The sequence below is a fragment of the Uloborus diversus genome, chromosome 5 (assembly GCF_026930045.1).
Source record: "Uloborus diversus isolate 005 chromosome 5, Udiv.v.3.1, whole genome shotgun sequence".
NCBI lineage: Eukaryota > Metazoa > Arthropoda > Arachnida > Araneae > Uloboridae > Uloborus > Uloborus diversus.
The window spans coordinates 20,197,138-20,223,351 of record NC_072735.1 but is presented as its reverse complement, the minus strand read 5'-3'; the positions used below and the strand labels follow the sequence as shown (position 1 = coordinate 20,223,351).

Genomic DNA, 26,214 nt, shown 5'->3' with positions numbered 1-26,214 from the left:
CCTCATTTGGAGTATGCTGTTCAGTTCTGGTCTCCTTATCTGTAGAAAGATATCAATTTATGGGAAAGGGTTCAAAGGAAAGCTACAAGTTCAGTAAAGAGAGACTTTCTTATTTTATGATTCCAGGCAAAGAATGCTTAATATGTATCGTCTAGAGCAAGGGAGAGTAAGAGGGGGATATGATCCAGTTATTTAAGCTTATTAAAATGGAGGAGGATGTTTATGGGCTAAATTTTCTGCACAGATGGAAAAACAAGAGGTCATTGTCTTAAGCTTTTCAAATCCCAAGCTAACCTTGAAATCAGGAAAACTAACTACTTCAATGAGGTTGTAGACATTTGGAATAGTTTATAAGAAAAAACAGAATACTATTATAAAGCGATTAAAGAAAATTAACTATGGTGGTTTACTTTTTTTTTTTTTTTTTTGCAGTGTGTAACAAATTTAAGTACAAATAGAGCAGTCTATTTTTATTTGTTACTGTATAGAACCACGAAGAAACACCACTTTATCATTGCAAACATGCAAGGTCGTCCGAAGAGGGGGCGATCACCCTGGGCACTAAAATATGAGGGGGCGCTGTAAATTGAGCTTTTATAGTATTGCAATTTAGTAAGTTTTTTGTAATTTTTATTAAGTTGCACTCTTTTTCTTAAATAGTTGTTAAAATTCTAACACATGACATATAACTCCTGTCTTTTTTGATACAGATTATGTACTTAATTTACAAATTAAAAAAAATATTGGGTTACTTTTTCATTAAAAATTCTCCTACTGTAATTAATGTGAGTTTGGCAGCTTCAAAGCAGGATAATGTTCATTTTACTATGCACAGAAGTGTTTTATAACCATTTTCATCTCTCTATGTGTAGAGGGAGCTTGAAAATATTCGCCCTGGGCACAACTGTCATTTGGGGCGGCCCAGCAAACAAAGATCCAATGGGGAAAGTCGGGGTAAACAAAGTTGCATTTTGGGGCTTTTATTTCAAAAAATTATCCGGGATTATTTGGGCTCCAGATTTCCTTTTGTGCCAGAATATTACTTTTGATCACCCCTTCCCGATTCGTGTGGTCCTATTTTAATCATCACCCCTGCAATATCAGAAGCAGGGTCTGTCTTTGTGTCATTGATGTTTTATTTTCATAAGTAGACAAGTATTTTTATATGCATCAAATAAAACAATTCAAAGAATGAGAACCTTCCATATATTTTGCATGAAATTCATTTACAGAACAAATAGCAAGCTTTGAATGAGTTTAAGGGAATAATAAAGAAATTTAGTTCCAATTTTGGTTTCTTGAGGACAATGATGTTCTGCTGAACCACTTCATTAGTTAATTTTATGATCAATCAACTCTCATTTTAACGCGGATTTGATCATACACAATTTGAGATTTGACATATTTATTCTGTTTTATGCGGATGAGTTTTGATTTTACGAGGAAGCAGCACTGTAGAGAAAACTTTCCTCCCTTCTTCAAAATCTAAACCCCTGAGATTGCTGAAAACATGCAATGAACAGAATTTTAGCATGCTAATAAAGAGAGCATGGGTCTCTGAAGACATTCTTTTTAATTAAAAGGAAAGAATTCTAGTACCAAAGTTATCAAACTCATACAAGTCAGAGCTCACTGTAGAAGAGCTTTTAGAACGGACAAAGGAGGGGAAAACCAATGAGGAGACTGAAACCGATGACAATCAAAAACTTTCTGAAAATATTTGTCCAAGCACTGAAACATCGATGCTTGGATATGGAGTATGCTGCATCTTATTTGAGCTCTCAGAACCAAGTTGCCAGGAACAACACATTTACGATAGAAAACAATTTTGTGAAAATAGCAACTGATGATGAAGACAAACAAAAGTACATAAACATCTTGCAAGGATTCATATGAGGGTCCAAACTAATATGACGCAGAATGAATGCCAATAAGTTGGGCTAATTGTTTTTGCCCGGCAGCAGACATGAAATCTTAATATATAAAAATCAATGTCCTGAGATAACATATATCAACGCACAGCCGAAACCGCTGAAGCTTCAGACTTGAAATTTGGCAGACATGTCCGCATGATTACGAAAGTAACCACTAAGAAAGGATTTTTCGAAATCTCAATTAGTTTGGGAGAAATTAATTAAAACCCCTTAATTTCTGCGAAATTAAAACCTGTCATTGAAATTCAAATCCCTTATTTTCGAAGGCTTTCCTCCATTCAAATCATTATTCAGTACTTCATCTCAACTTTTGGTCATAGCGAACTATAAATTTGATATTGTTTTTGTTTCTCGCGTGATTCTTCGAGGCTTTTCTCAAGTCAAATCATAATGTTTCTGTCTTTTGCTTTCGTTTTTTCAAAACTAGAAACAAAGTTTTTAAGAACATCATCACAGGCGGACTATCCTTTTGAATTTAGAAGAGTGCAGTTTCCTGTTAAAGTTTGCTTTGCAATAACCATTAATAAGTCACAAGGACAGACATTAAAAGTAGCAGGGATCGATTTAAGAGAAGACTTTTTTTCACACGACCAATGTTATGTAGCTTGCTCCAAAGCCAGTTTAACAAGCAGTTCAATAATTTTAGCACCAGAAAAAAAATAAAAATGTTGCATACAAAGAAGTTCTAGCTTAAACATAGGTATAACAATAAAATGTGGATGACCTGTGTTTGCAAAGATAATCAATACTTTAAAAGGATCGTTAATAACAGTTAAAGATCGGTTAAGGACATGGGCATATATATATATAAGGAGTCCAGGGTCCCCGGGATCCTCCCCAAATTAGAAAAAGTTATAGGTAATAAGTAATTATTATAGGGGATTTTCGAAACTAGGTGCACCAAGCACTGTTAACCCCTGCTAATTCCATTACCAAGCAATGCCGGGTACGGGAATGCTAGTTGTTTATATTAATCTTTTAACATAGTCCCTATTCAGTGGCTCTCATTCAGCTCCATGCCGCCCCTAGGCAAATTTGAAATCTGTCGTCCCCTCCCCCCCTTCCATAAAAGAAGCAAAATATCCTTGACTCAAAAAAGTGTTCCCCAGGTTCAAACTGTCACAGTTATGAAGAAATGATGACGTTTCACATTCTGAGGCGCCCCAATGAAATGATCACAGTGATTTCCAGAAAAATTTTTTATTCGGCAAATTTTGCTGACGATTCAGCAAACACCATGATTGAAAAACATTTGACTTTCAGAAGATGTGTGAAAGTAGTCATTATTAAATTACAAGAAAAACTTGTCTCCTCTGTGGAAAATGAAAGAATGCTAATATTTTACTTTCAAGAATAACAATTTAATTCAAAAAATGTGCAATATAATAGCAAATTTGCCGCCACTAAAAAGTTTGCCACCCTAGGCAGCTGCCTACTCTGCCTATTGAGAGATTGGGCCCTGATAACTCCCCGGAAATTTTATTAAAATGAAGTTTTAAAAACTCAATTTTCGGGGTATCGAGACATTCGGTGAGGGGGTGGATTCAGGAATCTCCCTCGAAAATGTTTCAAAATTTAAATTTCCGAGTAATTTTTGAAAATTAGGAAACTAAAAACGCATTTTGTCTATTTTTGATGATGTACGGTGAAAGGACAGGTTTCGGGCGCTGGCCCCAAAATACTTTTTGAAAATAAAGCTTAGAAACCAAGATATTCTGTCATTATGCATTGAGAAGTTAGAAGAGGAGGGGTGCTCTTCTAACTCTTCAGCCTAAAAATGCACCTTTAGGTAATGTTTGCTTACATTAAAGGAAGTGTGAAGGTGCTTAGAATCCTTCCTTCCTGGAAATATTTTGCCTTTGAGGCTCTAAAAATTCGATTTTCAACTATATTTATATATATTTTAGAAAGGGATGGAAGATGCGTGAGCTCCTCCAATAAACCTCCTTTTAAAGCTATCATCATGATATAAACTAGGGAGGGAGGGGGTCATATCAAAACTCATTTGTAATTGAAGTCCCAAAAAATTCATTTAAGTTGCTTTTAAGCAAGTTAAGTGATAAGGGCTGGATAAGCTAGTTTCCGGTGACATTTCTTTCCACATAAAAACTTAAAATGCAATTTTTTGCTACATATCAAGGCATTTGTGAAAGGGCATGGGAAAAGGGGGTTCTCTTCCTGTTTCGAAATTAAAGTCGTAAAAACGAAAATTTAGGGGCTCTTTGGTCTTGTGAACAATAGGTATACTCTGAGAACGGCAGCATTTACAGATCGTTCAAGTGTCTGTAGTTGGAATCAAGAAATGATGTAAAAGATGGAGAAAAATTTTGGAAATAGAAGTTTTGTTTTGAGGATAGGGATATAAGTTATCTCTCAATTTAGGTCTATACTTCTTTTTCAGTAAAATACATGTGTTAAATTTTGTTATCTTCTCATAATATTTTTTTCTTTTTTTTCCTTAAAAAAATTCCTACAATCACAAGGCTTTGGGAGGGGCCATGGCCCCCCTCTAGATCCGCCCCTGTCCCTATTTCAAAACTTCTAGTTGTTGACGAGCAAAATGAGCTTTATTTACAAGCCAAGACAGAGCTGAAGGGAAAAAAACCTTATAAAGAAGTCTTGCAAAGTCCGGTTTACCATGATAGCAGGGCTGACACCGAGTTTAGCAATGTGACGTGCTCCTTTACACGTGTTCCTACTGCTGGACGACCTTGCTAGGTCACTAAGATTGACAGTCCGCGCCGTCCAGTCTGGGTTCTGAATAGGCTGGGATACCGGAAGGTCCTTTGGCGGTGTCGCACCTATTGAGGGCCAATGTTCACGGTCGCGTGTGATCTGGTGCCGTGATGCCGAGTGTAGTGGGCGGGTGTAGACTTTTTGGTGCGTGTGGTCAAGCAAATCAAATCTCTTTCTGACTTAGCTACGATCGCAGCGCCAGGAAGTCCACCAATTAAAAAAAGTTAAAATTGGCAAGGACACGCCTCTGGTTAGGTTCCGGGGCCAAGAAGTTTTTGGGTGGATCTAGGGGACGACGTCTGGACTCCGTGGTAAGGGGTCGTGGAGAAATACCTGTGGTCACGCGTACCTGGTGTACGGGACAAATTTTTCATAAATTTGGAACTGGATTCCAGAGGCACGACGCTGTTGTCGTGCCGCTACTGTTGTAAAGTGTGATCTGCATACCATTTCTTAAAGTCCTCCGTTTGAGGCAAAAAAGGTTATTGCGAAATAACCTATGTTCATTTTCTAGAAGAAGACTGTACATAGTGTAAATACTTGTGCAGGGTTCATAAACTTTTGGTTAAAAAAAGTTCCCTGACTTTTCCAGGTTTTCCAGGTTGTTTTTTAGAAAATTCCAGGTTAATCGCTTCATTCAAAATTTAAGTTTAAACAGTAATATTTTCAAAATAATTAAAATTGTTTAAAGTAGCAATGTAGAAGAACTGAAACTTCTCCCCTTAGATTATAAAGAAAAAAACTTGGATTTTTTTTTCCTCTGTTTTCTCTGTCAAAATTATAAGTTTTTTAAAAATATTTTGTTCAAAATTGTTTTAATTTATTTACTATTTGTTGAAAACAGAGTACTTTCAACTTATTTTAGGGTTTCTTTCATGTCACATGTAATATTATAGCGTTTTGCTGTAGTCCTGCAGCAACCTTTTAGCATCCGCTTTTGGTTTACAACACTTTTTATTTTCTTATTAGTAGGTTACACAAAACATATTGAGCAAAATGCAAAGCTAAATTTCAGTATAAATATGATTAACTTGTTGCGTCGATCGGCATACCATGTAATGCATAGTAACAAAAATCAACATCCGCCGATCATAGGCCAATGCCAATAATCTTTTTTTTTTTTTTTTTTTTCACATATTAAAGGACGCTTACCTTAAAATTTCAAGTTTTCTTTTCCAGAAAGTAATAGTTAATTTTCAAAAATTCATAACATTTTGCACATTTTAATGTTATTTTCAATAGTTCACATTGATATAAACATCCAATTCTGTTTCTGGAAGTTTAAGTCTACTTCCATAGTGCAAACGATCAAATATGGCGACAAAGTGAAAAATTTAAAATAATAAGTAGATTTTTGGATTTGTAGTATAAAAGTAGTAATAAAAAATTAATAATCCTTAAAAAACTACAATAAAAGCAAAATAGTCAGTATTTAGCACATAAGAGTCTAAATCAATTAAAACAAAAAAATGTTAAAAAGAGAGAAGTTTTTTCTAGAAGATAATTACAAATTATCCAGAAAAAAAGGCACAATTTGTGTTGTTTTCAATAGTTTGCATTGCAATTAACATCCAATGCCGTTTTCGGGAACTTAGGCACTTAAAAAGTCTTGTGAAATTCCATCTTGGGAATGACCAAATATGGCGGCTATGCCCAAAAATAAGAAATAACTTTTTTAATTTGTCGCACGAAGACAATTAAAAAATAATTAAATCTTCATGAAACTACAATTCATTGAAAAGTTTTTATCACATTTGCGTCCAAGGCAGTGAGGATAAGATTAAGTTTTAAGAACAAAATTTTCCATTTCTCAAGAAAATTATTTTAAATAATAATAATAATAGAAAAACAATTTGCAGATCATTTTTTGTTATTTTCATCAGTTTTCAATTAAAGAAAACATCCAATTCTGCTTTGTTTTTAGAAACTTAGGCATTTTAGGATCGTATCTACTTCCATCTTGTGAATGACCAAAGATGGCGACTACGTTTCACACGTAGCTAAAATGATTTTCCGATCAAAAAAAAAAAAACGATTTTTCTCGATCGACCCTTTCATCTACAGGTTGTGCTTCCGAAGCAGTAAATTGTCTTCTCTCCTGTTGAGTTTGTGCATAATTCTTGTTCACCTGATTTTTTTTCCTTAGGAACTACTGAGAGCCAAAAATGGCGGCTGCTGAAGATTTTTTGGGTCGCCACTTTTTTCATTGCTTTAAAATTGTTGCAATTTTTCAAAAATACATCGATAAAAATTAAGATCAGATCTCATAAAACAAAATTCCCTGGGAAAAAATTGGGAAAAGAAAAATTTTGGGGACACATTTGGAAAATTCCCTGACATTTTTGACTATGTCATTTTCAATGATAATTCAAGGTTTTCCCGGAGCGTACGAACCCTGAAACGAGCAGAATGTTGTGGCAACCCATCTAAAACTTTAGGCAGTAGAAAGAAATGCGTTCCCCTCACTGACTCCATGTAAGAAAATCTTCACTCTTTTGGCGCATTTTTCGTTGTGAAAAAAAAAACGTTCCTTTTTCGATTGCAGTTTTTAAGTGCCAGCGTCGGTTCAGATAAAAATTTACAATTTTTTTCGTGAAATCACAATAAAAACGAAGACTAGATCTCATGGTACTTAATTCCTTGGGAAAAAATGGAAAAAAAAATTTTGGAGGACAAAATTTGAAAACTCCCTGACTTTTCCCTGACATTTTTGACAGTGTCATTTTTCCTGACAATTCCCGGTTTTCCCGGAATTCCCGGAGCGTACGAACCCTGTTGTGTGTGCATATAATCCTGAGAGTACAAATAAATTTTTAGTCTCTAAAAACTGTTGTTACTGATTGACGCGTAATCATCATTTCACTACGCCACAGCAACTAAAACTAATTTCATTAGTTACTAATTAGTCTCCAAAAGAGTCACCTGGTGTGGGAAAACAAGGTTTGTACTCTTCCAGACAAAATGAATTTCAGGAGTTTTCAGGAGTCAAAAGCAAAATTTTCAGGAGTAATAACACGAGCGGTTTTTACAAGAAAATTAGTTTCAGTAACACTTAATGTACTTTGCTGTCAGAATTTAAAAATAAAAAAAACAATTCAAAATGTATTATTTTTTTGATTCATTAGCAATTTTTTTTCACACTATTCAATAAAAAAAAAAAATAGTGAAGTCGCAATAGATTCAGTATTAACTCTTAGAGTTTTTATTTTGGCACTTAATTTTTCAAGGTCTATTTCAACCTTTTTCAGTTCATCAAATTTTTTATTGGCTTTGCGCCTAAAAGCATTATTTTTACAGATACAGGAAAGGTCACTGTCCTTTTCTGCTTTTTCTGAGTATTCATCTGAAGACTCATTCAGTTCACAAATGTCTATTTCCAGACACTTCCTTTTAACACCACTATTAAACTTCCTCCATTAAACACGCAGTTACCGCCCGGCATATTATCAATACTAAATATACTACAAAATAGCAATAGCACTACTAATTAGCAATAAAGAAAATACGCTTAATAGCTGTTAGCACAAAACCTAGCACATGCTCTTGGTTCGTTCTCTAGTGGCAGTTACGATCAGTCACTGTAATGGGTATGCTCAGACAGAGTAAGTAGTCAGTCGGTTAGAACAAACCCAATTTCTTTGCGAAAAGCACTGGGAGCTCTGTATAATACGAGAATTTTGATTGACTGCCAGCGATTCAATATGGCCGCCTAAACGGAGACGATATGAAATTAAAATTAGGCGATTGTTAAATATTTATTTTGAGATTGATGAGGCACTTATATTAGTCAAAATTATTTTCAGGAGGAGAGGGGGGAAAATCAGGAGGTTAAAACAAAAAATCAGGAGTTTTAAGGGCCCTTAGAAGAAAAAATTAACTTTCAGGAGGCGTACGAACCCTGGGAAAAGTTCCTAAAATAGTCTTCTTGAAAAAAAAAATTATTTATTTCATAATAATGTAATGATGCTTTGAGGGATAAACATATCTTGGCTGCGTGATATATAAGTGGGAACACTCAAAGCAGGACACTAGATCTATACACAGAGCAAATTTCTAAAAAGATTTCCTTTGGAAAAAATAACTTGAAAAAACTTTCCAGATTTTTTATTTTCTTACTTTTTAAAATGCCTTTTTTCAAAAAAAAAAAAATGTAGTAGAAAGTTTTCGTTACCCCCCCCCCCCCCCCCCCCCCCGGAAACTAGGAGGTTTAATTTTTTAACAATTGCTTCAAAATAGTAGTTTTTGCCCATTTTTTGGTTAAGGCTGTTGTCCCAAGTGATTGGGGCCAAGGGAAAATCAATCTACTCAAGTAATCAAAATCAACAGCAAATAGCCTCCCGATCTTTGTTGCATACGACGTGATTTTCAGTCTAGAATCGATTGAGACAATATTGTAGAAAAAATTTTCGTTTTTATAATTTAAATTAATTTTAAATGAAAATCTCGCTTGGGGACGGTTTCAGAATAGCAACCATACACGCACTAAAAACTGAGCAACTTTGCGTCCTACTACAAATCCCGTAATGATATTGGGGGAAAAAACAGTTATCGATGATTCATAAGACTTTGAGGGTCTTAATGATAATTTTTAAATTTCATTTTCATCAATTTTTATATTTTAAAGTGTGGATGTTTTATAAAACTTGTTCAATCTACAGACATTTAGTTTCAATTTTCTCATGCAGGTGTCGCTGAAGTAAGAAATCTGAAAAGTAACCACTCTCTTGCTCTTTTCCTAAATTACTACCATAAATCACTTAAGCTTTTCCCCCCTTTTTCGCAACGTGAGCCACTTGCGAGCTCCGCCTTTCTTCAAACTCTGATAACGATGTTTCCCGAGGGCCCAGGGAATCGAGTCCCCATCGAGAAGTGGTTGAATGCGTCCCTTTTGCTGAGGCATTTCGCAATTTTTAATTTTGTCGGTCTGTATTTTGTTATTGTGAATGCCATTCATTAATAAAATGAAAAAATAAAATAAAAGCGATTTTTTGGCTATTTTGAAACGAAAAGCATTTATACATGTTTTTTATTTATGAGATAAATGTTAAATCATAGTGCGTTTGACTATATGTGAGCAAAAATTTTAAATTTATCTAAACTTGTCACGTTTGCTGTATTGTAGAGTTTGGTCTGAAGTTACCGGTTTAACGATTGCTTCGATTTAGTCACTTAATAAAGGGATTTCTTCTCAGGAAAAAGCAGGCGCTATCAAACTATATGTATTGTTCGATCAACACTCAGAATAATTTCTGAAATTTCAACTTTTTATCATAGTTTTCCTAAACATTCCTGACTTAATATCCCCATGAGAAAAAGTATATGATTTGCTATTTGCACAAACACAAACATCGTATATGAGCAATACAGAGAAAAACGGAAGAGGAAAAAATGTGCAGACCAACTCCAAGAAGCTTTCCTGTTTTGAAAGTTTTAGGGTTGTGACTATTTTTCGAGAAAATGAGGAATCTCCTTTCAATAATGGTTTGGAAAAGAATTTGATACTGTTAAATTTATTCTTGTCTTCCTTTTCATTTTCTTTTTGATTTTCCGTCATGCAAATTGATCATTAACTTAATTTCTTCAAAATATTTAACATTTATGACTCCTTTTTGTTCAGTATTTCTGTAATAAATACCTACTCAGCACATAACAGTAAATTTTAGTGGGGGGGGGGGAGCTTCTCCTATGTTGTCAAAACTTACAAGAGACTAAATTGTCATCTGCAATGGTACGGAAAGGCTTGGAGGAAGTAATTTATTCTGCAATCGAGGCATTTTTATCTGAAGTTATTACCTTCAAATTAAATCAATCAAATATAGATTACTTTGTTCCAGGAAGGTTTCACTCAACTGGAATTGGTAATTAAATAATTCTCGAAATTCATTCTCTTAGAAACGGTTCATTGGATATAAAGTAAATATAAAATCAGAAACATAATTCAATTATTATTGGCAACTTTTTACATGCAATTTGATGACTAAAGATAATGAATAAATTTGCGGTGATTATAAATAAACATTCATACTCGAAATAAATTGCTACATTTTGTTGAGGAGCGCCTCAAATCGATTGTATACGAGGAACTCTGCAGTTTATGCAGTCAATATGCATCACAGCTCACAAGATGAATATATACATATCATACAAAGCGGAAAATGTTTCACTCAACTGGAATTGGTAATTAAATAATTCTCGAAATTCATTCTCTTAGAAACGGTTCATTGGATATAAAGTAAATATAAAATCAGAAACATAATTCACTTATTATTGGCAATTTTTTACATGCAATTTGATGACTAATGATAATGAATAAAGTTGCGGTGATCATAAATAAACATTCATACTCGAAATAAATTGCTACATTTTGCTGAGGAGAGCCTCAAATCGATTATACACGAGAAACTATGCAGTTTATGCAGTCAATATGCATCACAGTTTACAAGATGAATATATACATATCATACAAAGTGGAAAATGTTTCACTCAACTGGAATTGGTAATTAAATAATTCTCTAAATTCATTCTCTTATAAACGGTTCATTGGATATAAAGTAAATATAAAATCAGAAACATAATTCACTTACTATTGGCAAGTTTTTACATGGAATTTGATGACTAAAGATAATGAATAAATTTGCGGTGATTATAAATAAACATTCATACTTGAAATAAATTGCTACATTTTGCTGAGGAGCGCCTCAAATCGATTGTACACGAGGAACTATGCAGTTTATGCAGTCAATATGCATCACAGTTTACAAGATGAATATATACATATCATACAAAGCGGAAAATGTTTCACTCAACTGGAATTGGTAATTAAATAATTCTCGAAATTCATTCTCTTAGAAACGGTTCATTGGATATAAACAGGGTTCATACTCAACTTTGAAAATGAAAAGTAAGGAGTTTTTAAGGAGTTTTGCAGGAGTTTATTTTGTTGTTTAAGGACTAGTTTCTTGTTTAAAGATGCATTTTTTAAAATGTATTTCAGAAAAAATATGTACAATCTAATATTTATTTTTGTTTTTATACAATACATAAACATAATAAATTTATAGTAAAATATACATTTACTGCTTCTTAGACTTGAGCCGTCTTGGAATCAAATTCAAATATGGGGGGGGGGGGGGGGTAACCATTGAGATGTGTTCATTTTTAAAATGAACAAAAAATAAGTGATATTAATTGAAAATTAGTATTTTGTCAAAATCTTTAATCAAAACACGTACTAACAATTTCCTAACCAAAACACAAAATAAAATAATTGATAAAATAAGAACTATAATAAGCCGACTGAAAGTAATAGAGACCAAAATAACTTCCAACTGTCAAAACAATTGAAATATTTACAAGATACAAAAGGACAAGTTTCAAATACAAAAAAAAAATTTCGGAAAAGCTTGTGTTTGATTGTGGCATAGGAACCATAAGGTTACTCATACGAGACTGAAATACAGAAAATTCAATTAAAACATTAGGAATCCTTTTGAAAAAATTGTACAAATTATTTTAATCTTCAAAATTGATAAAAATTTTGTAGGCCACTTCAAAACTTTTATGTGCTGATAAATATATAAAACTAACTAATTTTAACAATTTTTCTTCTAAAAAGTATGAAAATTATTATTCTAAGAAATAGTGGTACCACTGTTTATCTATTAAGTTACTTTTTTTATCTATTGCATAAAATATGTTATGTTTATTCATGTTTAGTAATTAATATCTACAAATTTTTAAAATAAAAAAAATTCATTTAAATGAAAAAAGTGAGATTTTTTTTTTTTTAAATCTAAAAAATCAAACTTTGCTAACTACAGATGTTACCTATGTGTTAAAACACTTGAAGTTAAAACAAAAATTAATTTCAGTCATCGATTCCATGATAAACTTTCTGATATCCAAAAATCTTAAAGAGCATGAATTTAGTTAGAAACTTTTCAATTTAATGATTTTAATAAAAATACAAACGAACTTAAATTTCTTTACCTCTTCACAAGGCATAGTAAGCATCATAAATGCAAAACATCTTACACCCATGGTGGATGCAAAGGGATTGAGATTTTCAATTTGAACACCTTAAAAGTATAAAGAACGGCAAATAAAAGAATCTATTTAAGTAAATTATTTTAGAATTGAATTTTAGAGCTCTACAATTAACGTCTTATAAATAACAATCGACTTAATTGTAGCAAAAATCAAATTAAACCACCGATTTAGATTTCAACTTTTTGACTCTCAAAAAGAACACAGAATTTGGCTTGAAAATTTTAACCTTGTGATTTTCATAGGAATAAAAAGAAATTTCATTTATTTGCCCTCCAAAAAAGCATAATAAGCATCAAAAATCAGAAAAATTCGATTCTCATATCAAATGCAAAGAGATTGCTTTAATCGAAATGAAAGCACCAAGTCTAAAAACGGCAAATAAAACAATTTATTAAAGCAAAAAAAAACTTTAGAATGGTACTTTAACAAGTCTACAAGATGTTATATTATTAATAATTATCGAAAGAATCGTCAGAAATTTGGAAGAATATTTCGGATGTGGGAAGTATATAGTCTTACGAAAAAATCTCATATCTGGAATTAACAGACAAAAAAATAGCGGAATTTCTGTAAAATTTGGTATAACGTAATCACTTGTATAGGATTAGAGACAGAAGAAAATATTTAAGATAATGTAGAATAAAAAATAAGGAGTTTGTAAGGAGATAATAGTGAAATTCAGGAGTTTTAAGGGCCCTTATTTTCTTTTCTTCAAAAGCAGGAGTTCATAAGGAGTTTGTAAGGAGCGTACGAACCCTGATAAAGTAAATATAAAATCAGAAACATAATTCACTTATTATTGGCAATTTTTTACATGCAATTTGATGACTAAAGATAATGAATAAATTTGCGGTGATTATAAATAAACATTCATACACGAAATAAACGGCTACATTTTGTTGATGAGCGCCTCAGAGGGATTGTATACGAGGAACTCTGCAGTTTATGCAGCAAGTTACCTTTTTGAATCTTCGATTTCGGAGCAAAGTTCCAAACCCTTTCATCTGTTGCCTTAACAGCATTGAAAGTGGTGCATAAATGCGTTTTTACGGTGTTATATAAAGGGAAGAGGGTGAAAGATAAGACTTCAAGATTTTTTTTGACATCGAAGCTCTCAAAACGCAATTTTAGATGATCTTGGATTTTAAAGAAACGGGGGTTCAAAGGCTCTCCCCGGAAATTTTTAAAATTGAACGCCTGAAATTGAATTGCCTTCGATGACCTGACAAGAAAAATAAGGTTCCGGGGTTTTCCCGGGATTTTTTTAAAATCAAAGTTTTAAAGCCCCAAATTTCAGGCGGTTTTTGATGATATTGGGATGACGAAAAATACGAGCCCTAGTGGTTTATAGCCCCAACACCAATATAAGCTTTTCAAACCAAATTTTATTTATGGAAAAATTTTCGGTCTCAAAACTTTTCGAGCCCTTGCCGACTCCCCCCCCCCCATTCCAGATCCTACACAAAAAACTTCTCTTGACTCTTTTTCAGGATTCCTTACGGTCAGGACTTTTTCTTTCTTCTCCCTTTCTTTTTCGGGGATTTTCCCTTTTCTCCACTTTTTGCTCAGTGCTGTCCCAAGGTTTGGTATTCGCAAACGGGGGTTCCATGTCTATAGTTTCTGGGGTTCTGGGGGGGGGGGGCAGAACCAATATAATGTTTTCCAATTAAGTTTGATTTACGTTTTTTTAGTTTTAGTATTACGGTTACTAGTTTTTTTTTATAAAATTGAATGAAAACAAAGCTTGAAAATTTTCGGGCCCCCGAGCGTTGCGGGTTCATGCGGTACGTAGTTACGATTGAATGTAAGCACTCCAGTGACAGTCGGGGAATACAGATGGGTGAGTGCTATCATCTAGTGCAAGGACAGTCAGTTTCTACTGGCGGTTAATTTCAAATTGTAACAACTTACCCCGGTCTCCCCTACTGCTCTTGGGCAAGTTATAAAGCGATCCACATAAGATCAATATAAATAATATTTACAATATGTATATTTATTTGCAATTATCAATTAATACAGCATGGTTATCTATTTATTTATTATTATTTTTCATGGCCCTATAGTTTTATAAAACATGTTTTCTATCATTCTTTGAAGCTTTAAAACATTTCCTTGTAATGACACGCAGATGAATTACTGAAACATGATATAGACTTGAGTTAGACCTATAAGGGAAAATATAATGATGAAAAATGGGGAGATAAAGAGTAACCGAGATTTTTCTCGAATGTTACGCATGTTAGTATGTTTCACATAAGACAGCATCTTTATTTTCAGAAGAAAAAAAAAACTTCTTTGTTGTTTCATTGTTTGCTCAAAAAGACATTTTGAATTTAGAAAAAAAAAAAACACGATTACATTCCGAATGAATTCTGTTACTTTTTGAAAAAAAAAAAATACATTTACGTGCTCTTTTGATCAAAACTGTGTTTTGGAATCAAACTAGCTTAATTATTTAATATCTATATCGTTGAATCTTTGATGAGCACTGAACTTTAATGTCTTGTGCGTTAACCATTTTATGAGTCGTCATCTTTATTTAGAGCAGCATCTTTATCCTATTGTTTTTTTCATCTACGAATCAACGATTTGAATAATTTACTCTGTTATTACGTTAACTCACTTGTGTTCTTACAACTCCTCACTGTTCAATGGTATTTCATTAGTAAATTGTAACTTGAATACATTGCAAAGAGTAAAGTTTCCGCTTTTAAAAACTGCATATTTGAAAAAAAAATATGTTTAAAAAATTTTTGATGACTCTTTTTTGTTCTTCAGTTTTTAATTTAGCATGTTTCATCAGTCTTTTTCGTTCGTCATTCATTTTTATTTATCTTCGAGACTTAATATTAACAGAAAACAATTTTTAAATATTAATAATGTAAAAAAGAAAATAAACGTCAATCACTCAAGAAACCAGCACTGAATAAACTTAAGTATAGCACTAAAATCCTTTGTCAAACTCCAATCTTTTTGCGACTTCTGGATAAACGCAACGACACTTTCTGAAATTGACACCCTCTTTTCGTCTTCACTTACTGTTTTACGTTGATCAATTACCCTGATTGAAACACATTTGATTTTCATAAGATGTGTGAAAGTAATCATTATTAAATGACAAGAAAAAATTGTAACTTTGAAAAATGAAAAAATGCTAATATTTTTCTTTTAAGAACAAAAAAAAAAAAAAAAATTAAAAAAAAAATGTGGTTAAAGCAAAATTTGCCGCCCCTGAAAATTTTGGCATACTTAGGTCTATTGGGAAACTGGGCCCTGGTGTCAATACCTTTCAGAAAAACTAATTCCCACAAGTGCATCACATTCAACTACATGTTGAAAGAGCAAACCGGTCTTCGACTTTGCATTTGCCTGAAGGGAGAGGGGTTCGGTTCCCGTGACAGCTATTAACGCCTAATTACTCCCCTCTGTGTGAAGCTGTTTAGAGAGGGCCTTTATTCCCCCCCCCCTATAAACCGAGTGAAAATCCGCGCCATCTACATTTGAAAGTTAGCAAATGAAGATTTTAGCTAAAGTAAACAAACAGCCTTAAAATAGTTTCATATGAGACAGAATAGTAGTGCCAGAGGCAGCCCTGTGATAGCTACCCTATAAAAAAGGGTGCATTACCAATTTTTTCCAACTGCATCACTGGCCATATGAATGTTCGGAAGATAACATATGATAAAAACAAAATTGACTGAACTCGGAAAACTAAATATTTTTACAAGTTCATCAAATTGACTCACTATGCCATATATATATATTGCATTAATTGGTATCAAAATCCCATCAGCCTCAGCATGTCACCTTTACCCTGAATCAAGAAAAAAGAGGGTATATGAGATCCAAACTTTCAAGTATACTAATGAAGGAACAAGTTATATCTCAACACTGGCAGGACAACTTGGTCTTTTGCCTTCAGTTCAGTTTGAGATTCCTTATTAAGACCATTCAGAATGGCTTCTGTTCTGGCTATTCCAGATTGTACAGCCCAAAATATGGGTGAAACTGCTGTCTCTGGAATCGGGGTTCGCCGATATATATATCATATTTATTTTTTCAACTGCGATATTTTCAATATAAAAATTATATTAATCATAGTAATATTGTTTATTTTTTATTGGAAATTAATATTTTATTTAAAAAAAACCAAAAAATTTTGTACTATACGTACCGAGTAGCACTTTGGCCGCGTTACCGAGTACTCGGCCGAGTTACCAAGTACCAATTATGTTTTAAGAAGAACCATCGACACACATGTGATGAATTTTGAACTTATTGGAATAGTAGTATAGACCTCCTTGTCCATATAATAGCTTTTAAAACTAAATTCCTGCTGAATTTTAATTACGCATAATATAAACAATTTTGTTTGTGTCAAAAATTTTACAAAAATTTTTTTAAATTAAAAATAAATAAAAGGTATATGATTAATCAAGTTGGAATTAAAACAAATTACAGTAAAATCCCTCTAAGGACACTTACAGGACAATTTTTTTTGTTTGCAATAGAGAGGTGTCCGCAGGACGGGTTTAATAATGTTATTTGCATTGGAACTGGGGAATTAAAAATCGCCCGCATAAGAGGGGTGTCCGTTAGGAGGGGTTTCACTGTATACCAATAAATTATAGTTCTAGTCCGCTAAACATAAATAATTTTTAAGAGCAGATAAAACAAATGTGCAGGAACACTGCAGACACGTGTTTCTGCCCCCCCCCCTCTTACAAGGAACGTCTTTTTCAGTGCATAACATGTGAGCTAAAGAATGTAAAGACATTCGACAAAAAAATCCGACTTTTGTCGGATGCCTTTAAATCCACGAGCTCCCATTTTGTGCATTGAAAAAAGAATTCCTTGTAACGCAAAAACACGTGTCTGCAGTGTTCCTGCACTGTGCTTTTAACCTTGTTTTATTTTTTCAGCAAAGGTACTTTTATACTTTTATATTTTTTATAACTAATTTTTGTTCGTAGCAAAAATCCATTCTTAATATAAAAATTCCATATTTTCTATACTTACCTTTTTTGCATAATTTTTAATAAATAAGTTTTCATAAAATTTTTAGTAATGCAAGAATTTTGATTCATATTAAAAGTGCCTAGTTAAATGCACGGGTGCAGAATATGTCCGATCCGGCGATCTACGATCGAGGGAAATTTGAACTACTTGGGGAAACTTTGCAGATTCGATTTTTTTTTTAATTTTTAATTTTCCGATTTTTTTTACAAGTGTCTTTCGAATGCATTTTCTTTTGCATCACCACTCTTTATATTTTCATTAACTATTTGATAATAAATATTAGATAGGAGATTTTAATTAAAACACATGTATTCACTTAATTTACTTTTTAGATATCTAGTTCTGCAAGCTACCAGTTCATTCTATATTAGTTTTAAAGATGCATTTTTTTTTCAAAATTATCTATACTTATAGTAATAGGAATGAATTGTTTCCTGAAACATAAAACATATTGTAAAATTTTTAGGAAATTTTCATGTAGATTGGGGGAAATGTTGGCAGTAAAAACATTTCCTGCACCCCTGGTTAAATGTTGGTCAGAGAAAAAAAAATATCTTTTTGACTGTGCACCTACTAATGCATATTTTTATTTCTGAATCATATAACTGTAAAAGTAGCTAACAAGAAAAATGAGCAAAAGAACAAATGCTAAGTTAACTCGATTAAAATTCATAAAAGTGTAAATGAAATATTAGATATAGATAATGAAAGAAACTTTAATTTTAAGCCTACATATTGTAATAATAATATAAGAAAATAAAGAGTGATTTGTGGATGTATTTGGGCCATTCCACAGAAAACGGTAATTTTGTTCCGCAGGTGACGCTTCATATAGTTCATAAAAAATAATTTAAAAGGATGATGAACAAAATTTTATTGCTTAAGAAATCATAAATGCATGTGTGACTTCTTAAGCTAAAACTTTCTTCAAAAATTATTTCTTTTTTATGAAATTTTGGAACCGTCACGTGCGAGACAAAATAAAAATTAATGGAATGGGCAGATACGAATATTTTTTCAATGGTTTAAATAATTATTTCTAAACTAATGAGATATGTTTCCTCTACGTTCGAACCATAGCTTTCAAAATCTACAATTTGTATCGTCATTGCTGTATTAATAGAGCAAAAATATTAGCTTGTGCATAAGCAAGTTACCAGAGGTTGACTTTGGATGTCCCGCACGTGACACATGTAAATAAATTTTATTTTAAGTAACAAAATTTTTTAATAAAAATGAGTTGTGTCAGGAGTATCTTTGTATCAAATGTAAAGATTTAAAAAATTGCTTACCCTGTTTCATTAGAATATTAAGAGATATGACCAAATTTTAGTGACATTTAAGCGTATTTTTGTCCCGCACGTGACGGTAGAATGGCCCATTTACTATTTTGGCGACTTTAGTTTGTGCAGATTGAAAATATCGGATATTTTCGAGCTCTGCACTGGATGCTGTTACAACTTGTTTGGTATTTGCTTATAATTTTGCAGCAATCCTCCCACTGAACGATTGCTTCTACTGTTTTGCCAGATTTTTCTTTATCTTACTTTGAAATGGAGTTGTATACCATATTTGTGAACCTCCTTGTGAGCTGAAATATTTGTAGTGACCTGTAGATGCTAGATTACCAGTTTGGTAATTTCTTCAATTTTTCATATAATAAACATTACATTAAACACTACACAGAGTATTACAACACTACAAAGAAAGTAATGATTATTGATTGTACATTTTTTATATACTAGCATACTATTCAACCGTCCATACTTTTAGATTGAAAGTAGGGAAAAAAAATCCAACACCCCTGTACAAGTCGAGCCCTTCTTTATAAAAAAAACTGTGGCCATTTTGCTGTGACTACCTAGAAAATAAATGCTTTAAAAAGATAGAAAATGAAATAGAATGGATAGTCTTAAGCTTATAATACTTTTTTAAAAATAGGGTTCATTTCGTGATCAGGACTTTTAAAGGGGTTTGTTACTTTTTTTGCCACTTGTTTCTTTTATTTTGAATTAATATCAAGAAAATTTTGCGCTGTAGCCATATTACAGTCATTTCTTTTAAATGAGTGTTAGTTTCAATAAAACCAACCAATGGGAAAATTGGCAAAAACGGCAATTCCTGCCCTCTTTTACAGTAATTAATTAGTTGTTACTTCAAACGTTGTAAAGAATGTGTGAACATTTATATCTTCAGCGTTTGTTTCAAAGGGTAAGACAAAATTTGGGAAAATATGCACATGCTTTTTTTTTAAAGAATTGTTCGAGGAAAATTTTCAGCAACTCTGCCCTGCAGATGAATTGATTCTTTACATTTTAACCAAATGTTTTGCTCTAAATTTCTGGACGTATACGGTGTACCCATATTTGTTAAAATACTTGTTTTGTTGTAGAAGAAATCTAAAATAAATGATTTATATCAAAGGCAAATAAACAGACGAAAATACTACTTACCAAGAAGTTGAAATCAAAAATTGACTTTAACAATTAAGTTTTTTTGATACTTTCTTTAATGGAAAACAAAAATTTACCACACAATAAAAAAGTATGTTTTACTGAACTCTGATTCAATTTAAAACACAATTACTAATATAAATGACATTTTCTAAACCTTGACATGCTTTTATAAAGAATTACTACTGTAACTTAAAATATAGAAAAAAATAAGAAATTTGCTAAAAAATTTTGGCGTTGGAAAGCATTTAATGAACAATGTTACAACAATCAACAATGCTCTAGCTTATCCATGAAATAATGAATGTGTAACAATTGTGATTCGTTTAGAAATTTTGTTCAATTATTGTTTCAATAAGAGAGGCATACCAAATCCACATAAAGTTCTGACCAGAATGTAGAATTGTAAAAAGTTGGCAATCAATTCGTAGCAAAATTGTCCAATTCCTGTATCAAATAAGTATCTGCCATGGCTACTACATTACATTGTTTTCTGTTAACCACATGCATTTCCTGGTACTGCAGTGGTCGATCCAGGTTTTATTTTTAGGTCCGCCTGAATCAACCTCTGCACTGGCTTTAATCTGGTATACTATTTATAAACCTTTCTGCATTTTAATTTCAAAACCAGGGAGCAGTATGATTACTTACTATCATTATTGGTTTTCAATCAGTAAACTTTGATTCATACTTAACCTCAACTACTTTGAAATTTTTAAAACAGACCCCGAACACAGCTTACATTTTCAGATTCACTTACCAATCTTTATCTACAGTTGAAGCAAACCTACACTCACAGCATTGTGAAGGCTATGCAAATCCTAATCACAACACTACAATGCTGCCAGGTTAGGTTTGCCCCAACTATCGTTAAATAGCAGGTGGATAAAGAACACAAAAATAAAACATAATTTTAAAAATTGGTGCAGCATGTTATTAAGATAGTTTCATTATTTTAAAAAAAAAATTACAGGCTATTTAATGCTTTTATAAATGCACTATAATTTATCATTATGAGTTAACTATCTTAAGTCTCTTTTAGTCATTGGGCATTGACTGCTTTCCAGAACCAATATTTCTCCCAAAATTAATTAATCTAGCTTAAAGAATCATGAAATCACTTCCCACTTTGCACAAAAAAATGGGCTCTTTTTACAATATGGTAACAAGCATAAAAAAAAATCACTACTCTAATTAGAAAACCATCGACTCCACTTGTGGAGAAAGTAGGTTTTGTAAAAAGGGCAGCGATAAATAAAATCCAACATTATAGATTTTTATTTTGGCAGGTAGAAAATAAATGTAGTCAACAAAATAATTTTGTAGTTTAACATAGTAACCATAACACACTCCAACCAATAAAGGGTGAAAGTACCTCCGTCAACATCAAGCAATTTATGCTATTTTTACCAGTTAAAATCTTTTTTAATAATACCGTCGTCCTCTTCCTCGAGGGTAATAGTTAGATCCTCTGGTACGAGGATAAGAATTTACATTTGTACTATATTTACCACCAGGAGGGGAATATAGTTCTCTTCCAGCTTTTGTATCTCTCCTGGGCTTTTTATCTTGAGAGGCTGGTGCTTCAATCTCACGTTTTTCAGAGGTTAGTTTAGTTGTTGCTGCAGTAACAGGCTTCCATGATAAAGTAACAGTTGTCTTGAAAGTTGGTGGACTTCTAAACAAATCTTTGATTAAAGTATTAATGTTGTTCATAGTACGCAATGCAATAGCTTTTAGTTTTGTTTCTTCCGGCTTAGCTTCTTTCGTTTTGTTTGTGATAAGCGATTCTCGAAATGTTTTGATGCCACTTTGTACACCACGGGCTAGAAACTGTAATCTTGCTTTCAAGTCTTTGAATAGTTGGGAATTTTCTGCAGAGGTCAAGAACTCGGGGTAGAACTTCAGAAGCTGGGTGAATATGAATAAAAAGCATTCAATGTGAGTGAACTGTAAGTTTGGCTCATCTGTGCTAGAGCCATTTTCAATATCAGCAGCAGGTGGTAAGGGAATGTATTCCAAAAGGATTTTATAGATAATTTCAATACACGCTTTTAAATGTTCATCCTCAGAAACAAATGGCGATATTTCTGCTAATACTTTGATAATATCAAGACTCATCTCTTCCCCATTTTCAAATTCACTTATTTCCTTCAATTTTGGCAAAACAACAATACAAATATGATTAACAAATTGTACCGAATTCACGAACGGGGAAAAATATGGGAGAGCATGCCGTACACACTGCAAGAAGCCGGCTACATTGTCGGGGGAAGCCTGGAACTCTTCATCTATCTCTGCTTGTTCAGCAATCAGCTGCACCAAAATCTGCTGAACAGGAATTGTTTTCGCAATTTTTAAATTGGACAGCAAAGGCAACAGAGTAAGAAAATCTTCACCACTTATGGTGGGAAATGCTTTTTTGCAAGCTTCAAGTACAAATTCTTCTATTTCCTTTGTCGCCAGTTCTGGAGGTAAGAATTTAAACTTTGTGCATAAAAATTGGATGGTACGTTTTCTAATGAGCTCATCCTCCGTCTGAGAGATCTGTATGAATATTCCTTGAAGAGTCGATTTGACATCAAGTTTGAGAATCGTCATCAAAGAAGCTTGTACTGTCGCTACTTCTGACGAATCTTCAGTTTGCAGCATTTGAGCAAGGATGTCGGCAACTTTACTAACGAAATTTTTTGAATATTTACAGAAACTTGGCAGATGCTTTACGGCATGCTTCCGAATTGCAACGTCATCATCTTCAACCAAATCAAGGACTGCATCCAGAGCGCTTTCGGCCATGTGAGGAAATTCTTTTAAAAACCGAGGAATAAACTGGCAAGCTAACATCTTCTCACTTGCAGCTCCTTTCGTAGCGTTCACTATCTCCAAATATTTAGATTCATGCTCAGCAGTGTTGCATTTAGGATCTGCTAAAATGTCATAGTATTGGTATAATTTATCAACTTTATCCATCTTTCAAATGAGAACGAATTTATAACGAAAACAATTTGATATACTGGAAAGTTAACACTAGGGTAATCGGTGTGATTCAAGTCTCGATGATGATAAAATGGGCAGGAATATCAAATGCTCCGCAAGGTAAAACCATTTATTTTTTAGAAGAGAAAAAAGTTTTAAATGTTACCTAAACAATGACTGCAAAGCTTAAAAATTAACAGAAAGAATACAAATTCTCGCTTCCATTACAACGGAACAGCTCGGCATTTCGGTTCGGTTCAAGAAACAACACGGTTCCAAACAAATTAAATTAACTGGCATGGTAAAAATAAACATGTAGGCTCACTTATATCTTACGGAGGTTCAAGGCTATATTCAAGGTCTTAGGAGCTTCATTTGGAAGACTCAGAAAAAATTACGTTAAAATATTAAAAGTAGTTAATGTTAAAAAACTACTTATTCTGAAATATTTTGAAAAAGTAGTGACAAAATTCAGAAAATATGGTTCCTACGCATTATTTTTAAAACATAGGACAAATTGCTAAACATGGGAACTTTCAACCATAAATTAAGCGAGCTCTTGCTTTCTCTGGTGCATTGCTGTGCACTTGAAAACGATTAATTATAACAAATCCGAGGAATGTTTTGTTTCACCTTCACCTATCCACCTATCTAGAGTCCCTATATGAAAACGTTTTTCATATAGGGACTCTCTCCTACGCAAATTCGAGTCTCTTATAAGTGCATAAATAATATCAACGGTTCTCAACCAGGTGGCGCCATCTTGCGCATATGATGTGTGAAAGTAAAGTACTAATTTACTTTTCATCGTCACTTTTATTACTATTATTTAGAAAGCGTTTGCGAACTTTTTTTTTGCTCGGAGGAACGATAAAATATGTGAAAACATTCGAAAATGTTTGAGCTTTCAAATGTTATTACTTTTTGAAACGCAAATATCCTTGATTAGGTTTGAACGAAATGCGAAAGGTTGGATGCAAATTTTATGAATAAAATAAATTTATTTCACACACAATTTCGAAGAAAGGGGGGGGGGGGGAATGAAAGGTAAATTTTTTAATGTGAAAGGAAATTCTTAAAATTTTGTATCCATAAATGATTATTTATCACGAAAATCATAGCCCTTTCTTGTACGTTATCTAATTCTACATTAGATCTTTCTGACAATGTTCGTTTGAAGCAAACCCACTTGCCATACGAAAATTCATGTAGGATATCAACTTACCTATAAGGCTCTGGGGAGGGGGAGCATTTCCTCAAAGCTCATTAGAGCCATGAGGGGAAAACTTTCGCTCAAATCATCTATTTCTTTTTACAAATTTAATTTTTAAAAATTTAAATACAAAATAAAGGCTATTCGCAACTCCAACGAACTATAGGGGGCACTGAAGTCACTGTCTAATGGCGGACTTAAAAACTAAAACAAACGCACATGGTAACGAAGAAAATGCTAAAAGTGTTGTGATTTTTGTTCGTACGTATGATTTTTTCGCTTTATTCTTTTTAAATAAATTTTCAAAGTCTTGTGGATATTCTGGCCCACGTAGAAAGAAATGAGAATTCAAGAAGCATTACTAAACGTCAAAGATTAATGCAAACTACGTAGTTCGTAGTTCTAAGCAGCTATTTCCACGATGTTGAATTCGATATTTATCAATTCTTGATAAAACTAAATAATAATTGTGGCCTGACAAGAATAACAATTAATGCTAGAAAATTCAATATGACATTACAAATTGTTATCGAAAGAAGATGATACTTTTTTGCCTTGCTTGGCTAGCGCTTATTGTTTTCCATTTGTAGCTGAGTTATTTCTCTCGAATTCCCGAATCGGTTAATTTAAAAATTTTCTGTTTCGATTTTTCTAATTTCTGAGTTACGATTTAATTGTGTCATGTTATGCAAATCATCAACGAAATTCTCACGGATACATGGTGGTAGTTTTCTTTTCAGTTGATTGACCATTATTTCTTTTCACTTATCGAATTCTGTAATCTTACTACCATTTTATTCCACTCATGATAAAAATTAAAAATGGTTTAACTAAAAACGCGAAATCTCGCCAAGGCTACTTTGCTCGCACTATACTAAAACTATAACCCTTAACAAATTTGGCGAAACCTTTCAGCTGTGAATAAAAGGAATAAAGTAAATTCTTTCTCGGTTATTCATTTTGTTCTACGATAATATATTCAAGAAAATATTTTGCATACTGTCCATTCCAACTAAATGCTGCTGTAAAACATGGTAAGTTTAATTAATTTAAGATTAAAAAAAACCCCATATTCTTACAAATTCATACAAAACAATAAAATTTTTTACCTTGTATAACGTTATCCAAGTTTGTTAATCCAGAATTTACGCTTTCACCAATTATTAAGGAAATAATGAAAACTAACATTATTTTGAGAAGCTCGAGAATACTACTAAGGGACGAATTAATTTCTGTAGCTGAAAGCAAACTAAGACACATCGATTGCGTTAATAAATACTCAGAACAAACTGCCTGTGTTTACGTCAACAGACACACGTGGAACGCAACGTGGCAACCCAGTAAGCAAAATATCTTGCCTCAGTATTGCATAAAGGTTGACATGCAAGAAAAATCATCTTGCATTAATACTGCCTCAATGTTGTTATGTTACTCCCTTTATGCTGTCAGCAGGCTGCCACAATATTGACTGACAAGGTGTATGCAGCATAATATCAGGAAAATATCAAGGTAGGCTGCTTTTGTAACATTGCATACATATTGATATGACAGGATAATATCAAGATGTTGCCATGACAGCATGAAATCAAGGTCTAGGCAAGATGATCTTGCTTTTGTAATCTTGCATACGTATTGATATGACAGGATAATATCAAGATGTTGTCATGACAGCATGAAATCAAGGTCTAGGCAAGATGATCTTGCTTTTGTAATATTGCATACGTATTGATATGACAGGAAAATATCAGGATACATTGACATGACAATATGAAATCAGCACGTTTGCAAGGTGTTTTATCCATTTATTTATTTGTATTATTTTCACTTCAAACTC

The 26,214-nt window shown here is 32.9% G+C and overlaps 1 protein-coding gene across 1 annotated transcript; it reads right to left on the bottom strand.

Moving 5' to 3' along the window:
- Positions 1-20,280: 20,280 nt before the first annotated feature.
- LOC129222826 (apoptosis inhibitor 5-like) lies at positions 20,281-23,404 on the bottom strand. The gene has a single exon (XM_054857377.1). The coding sequence runs from the start codon at positions 23,159-23,161 to the stop codon at positions 21,617-21,619; it is 1,545 nt and encodes a 514-aa protein (XP_054713352.1). The 5' UTR covers positions 23,162-23,404; the 3' UTR covers positions 20,281-21,616.
- Between the last annotated feature and the right edge of the window lie 2,810 nt (positions 23,405-26,214).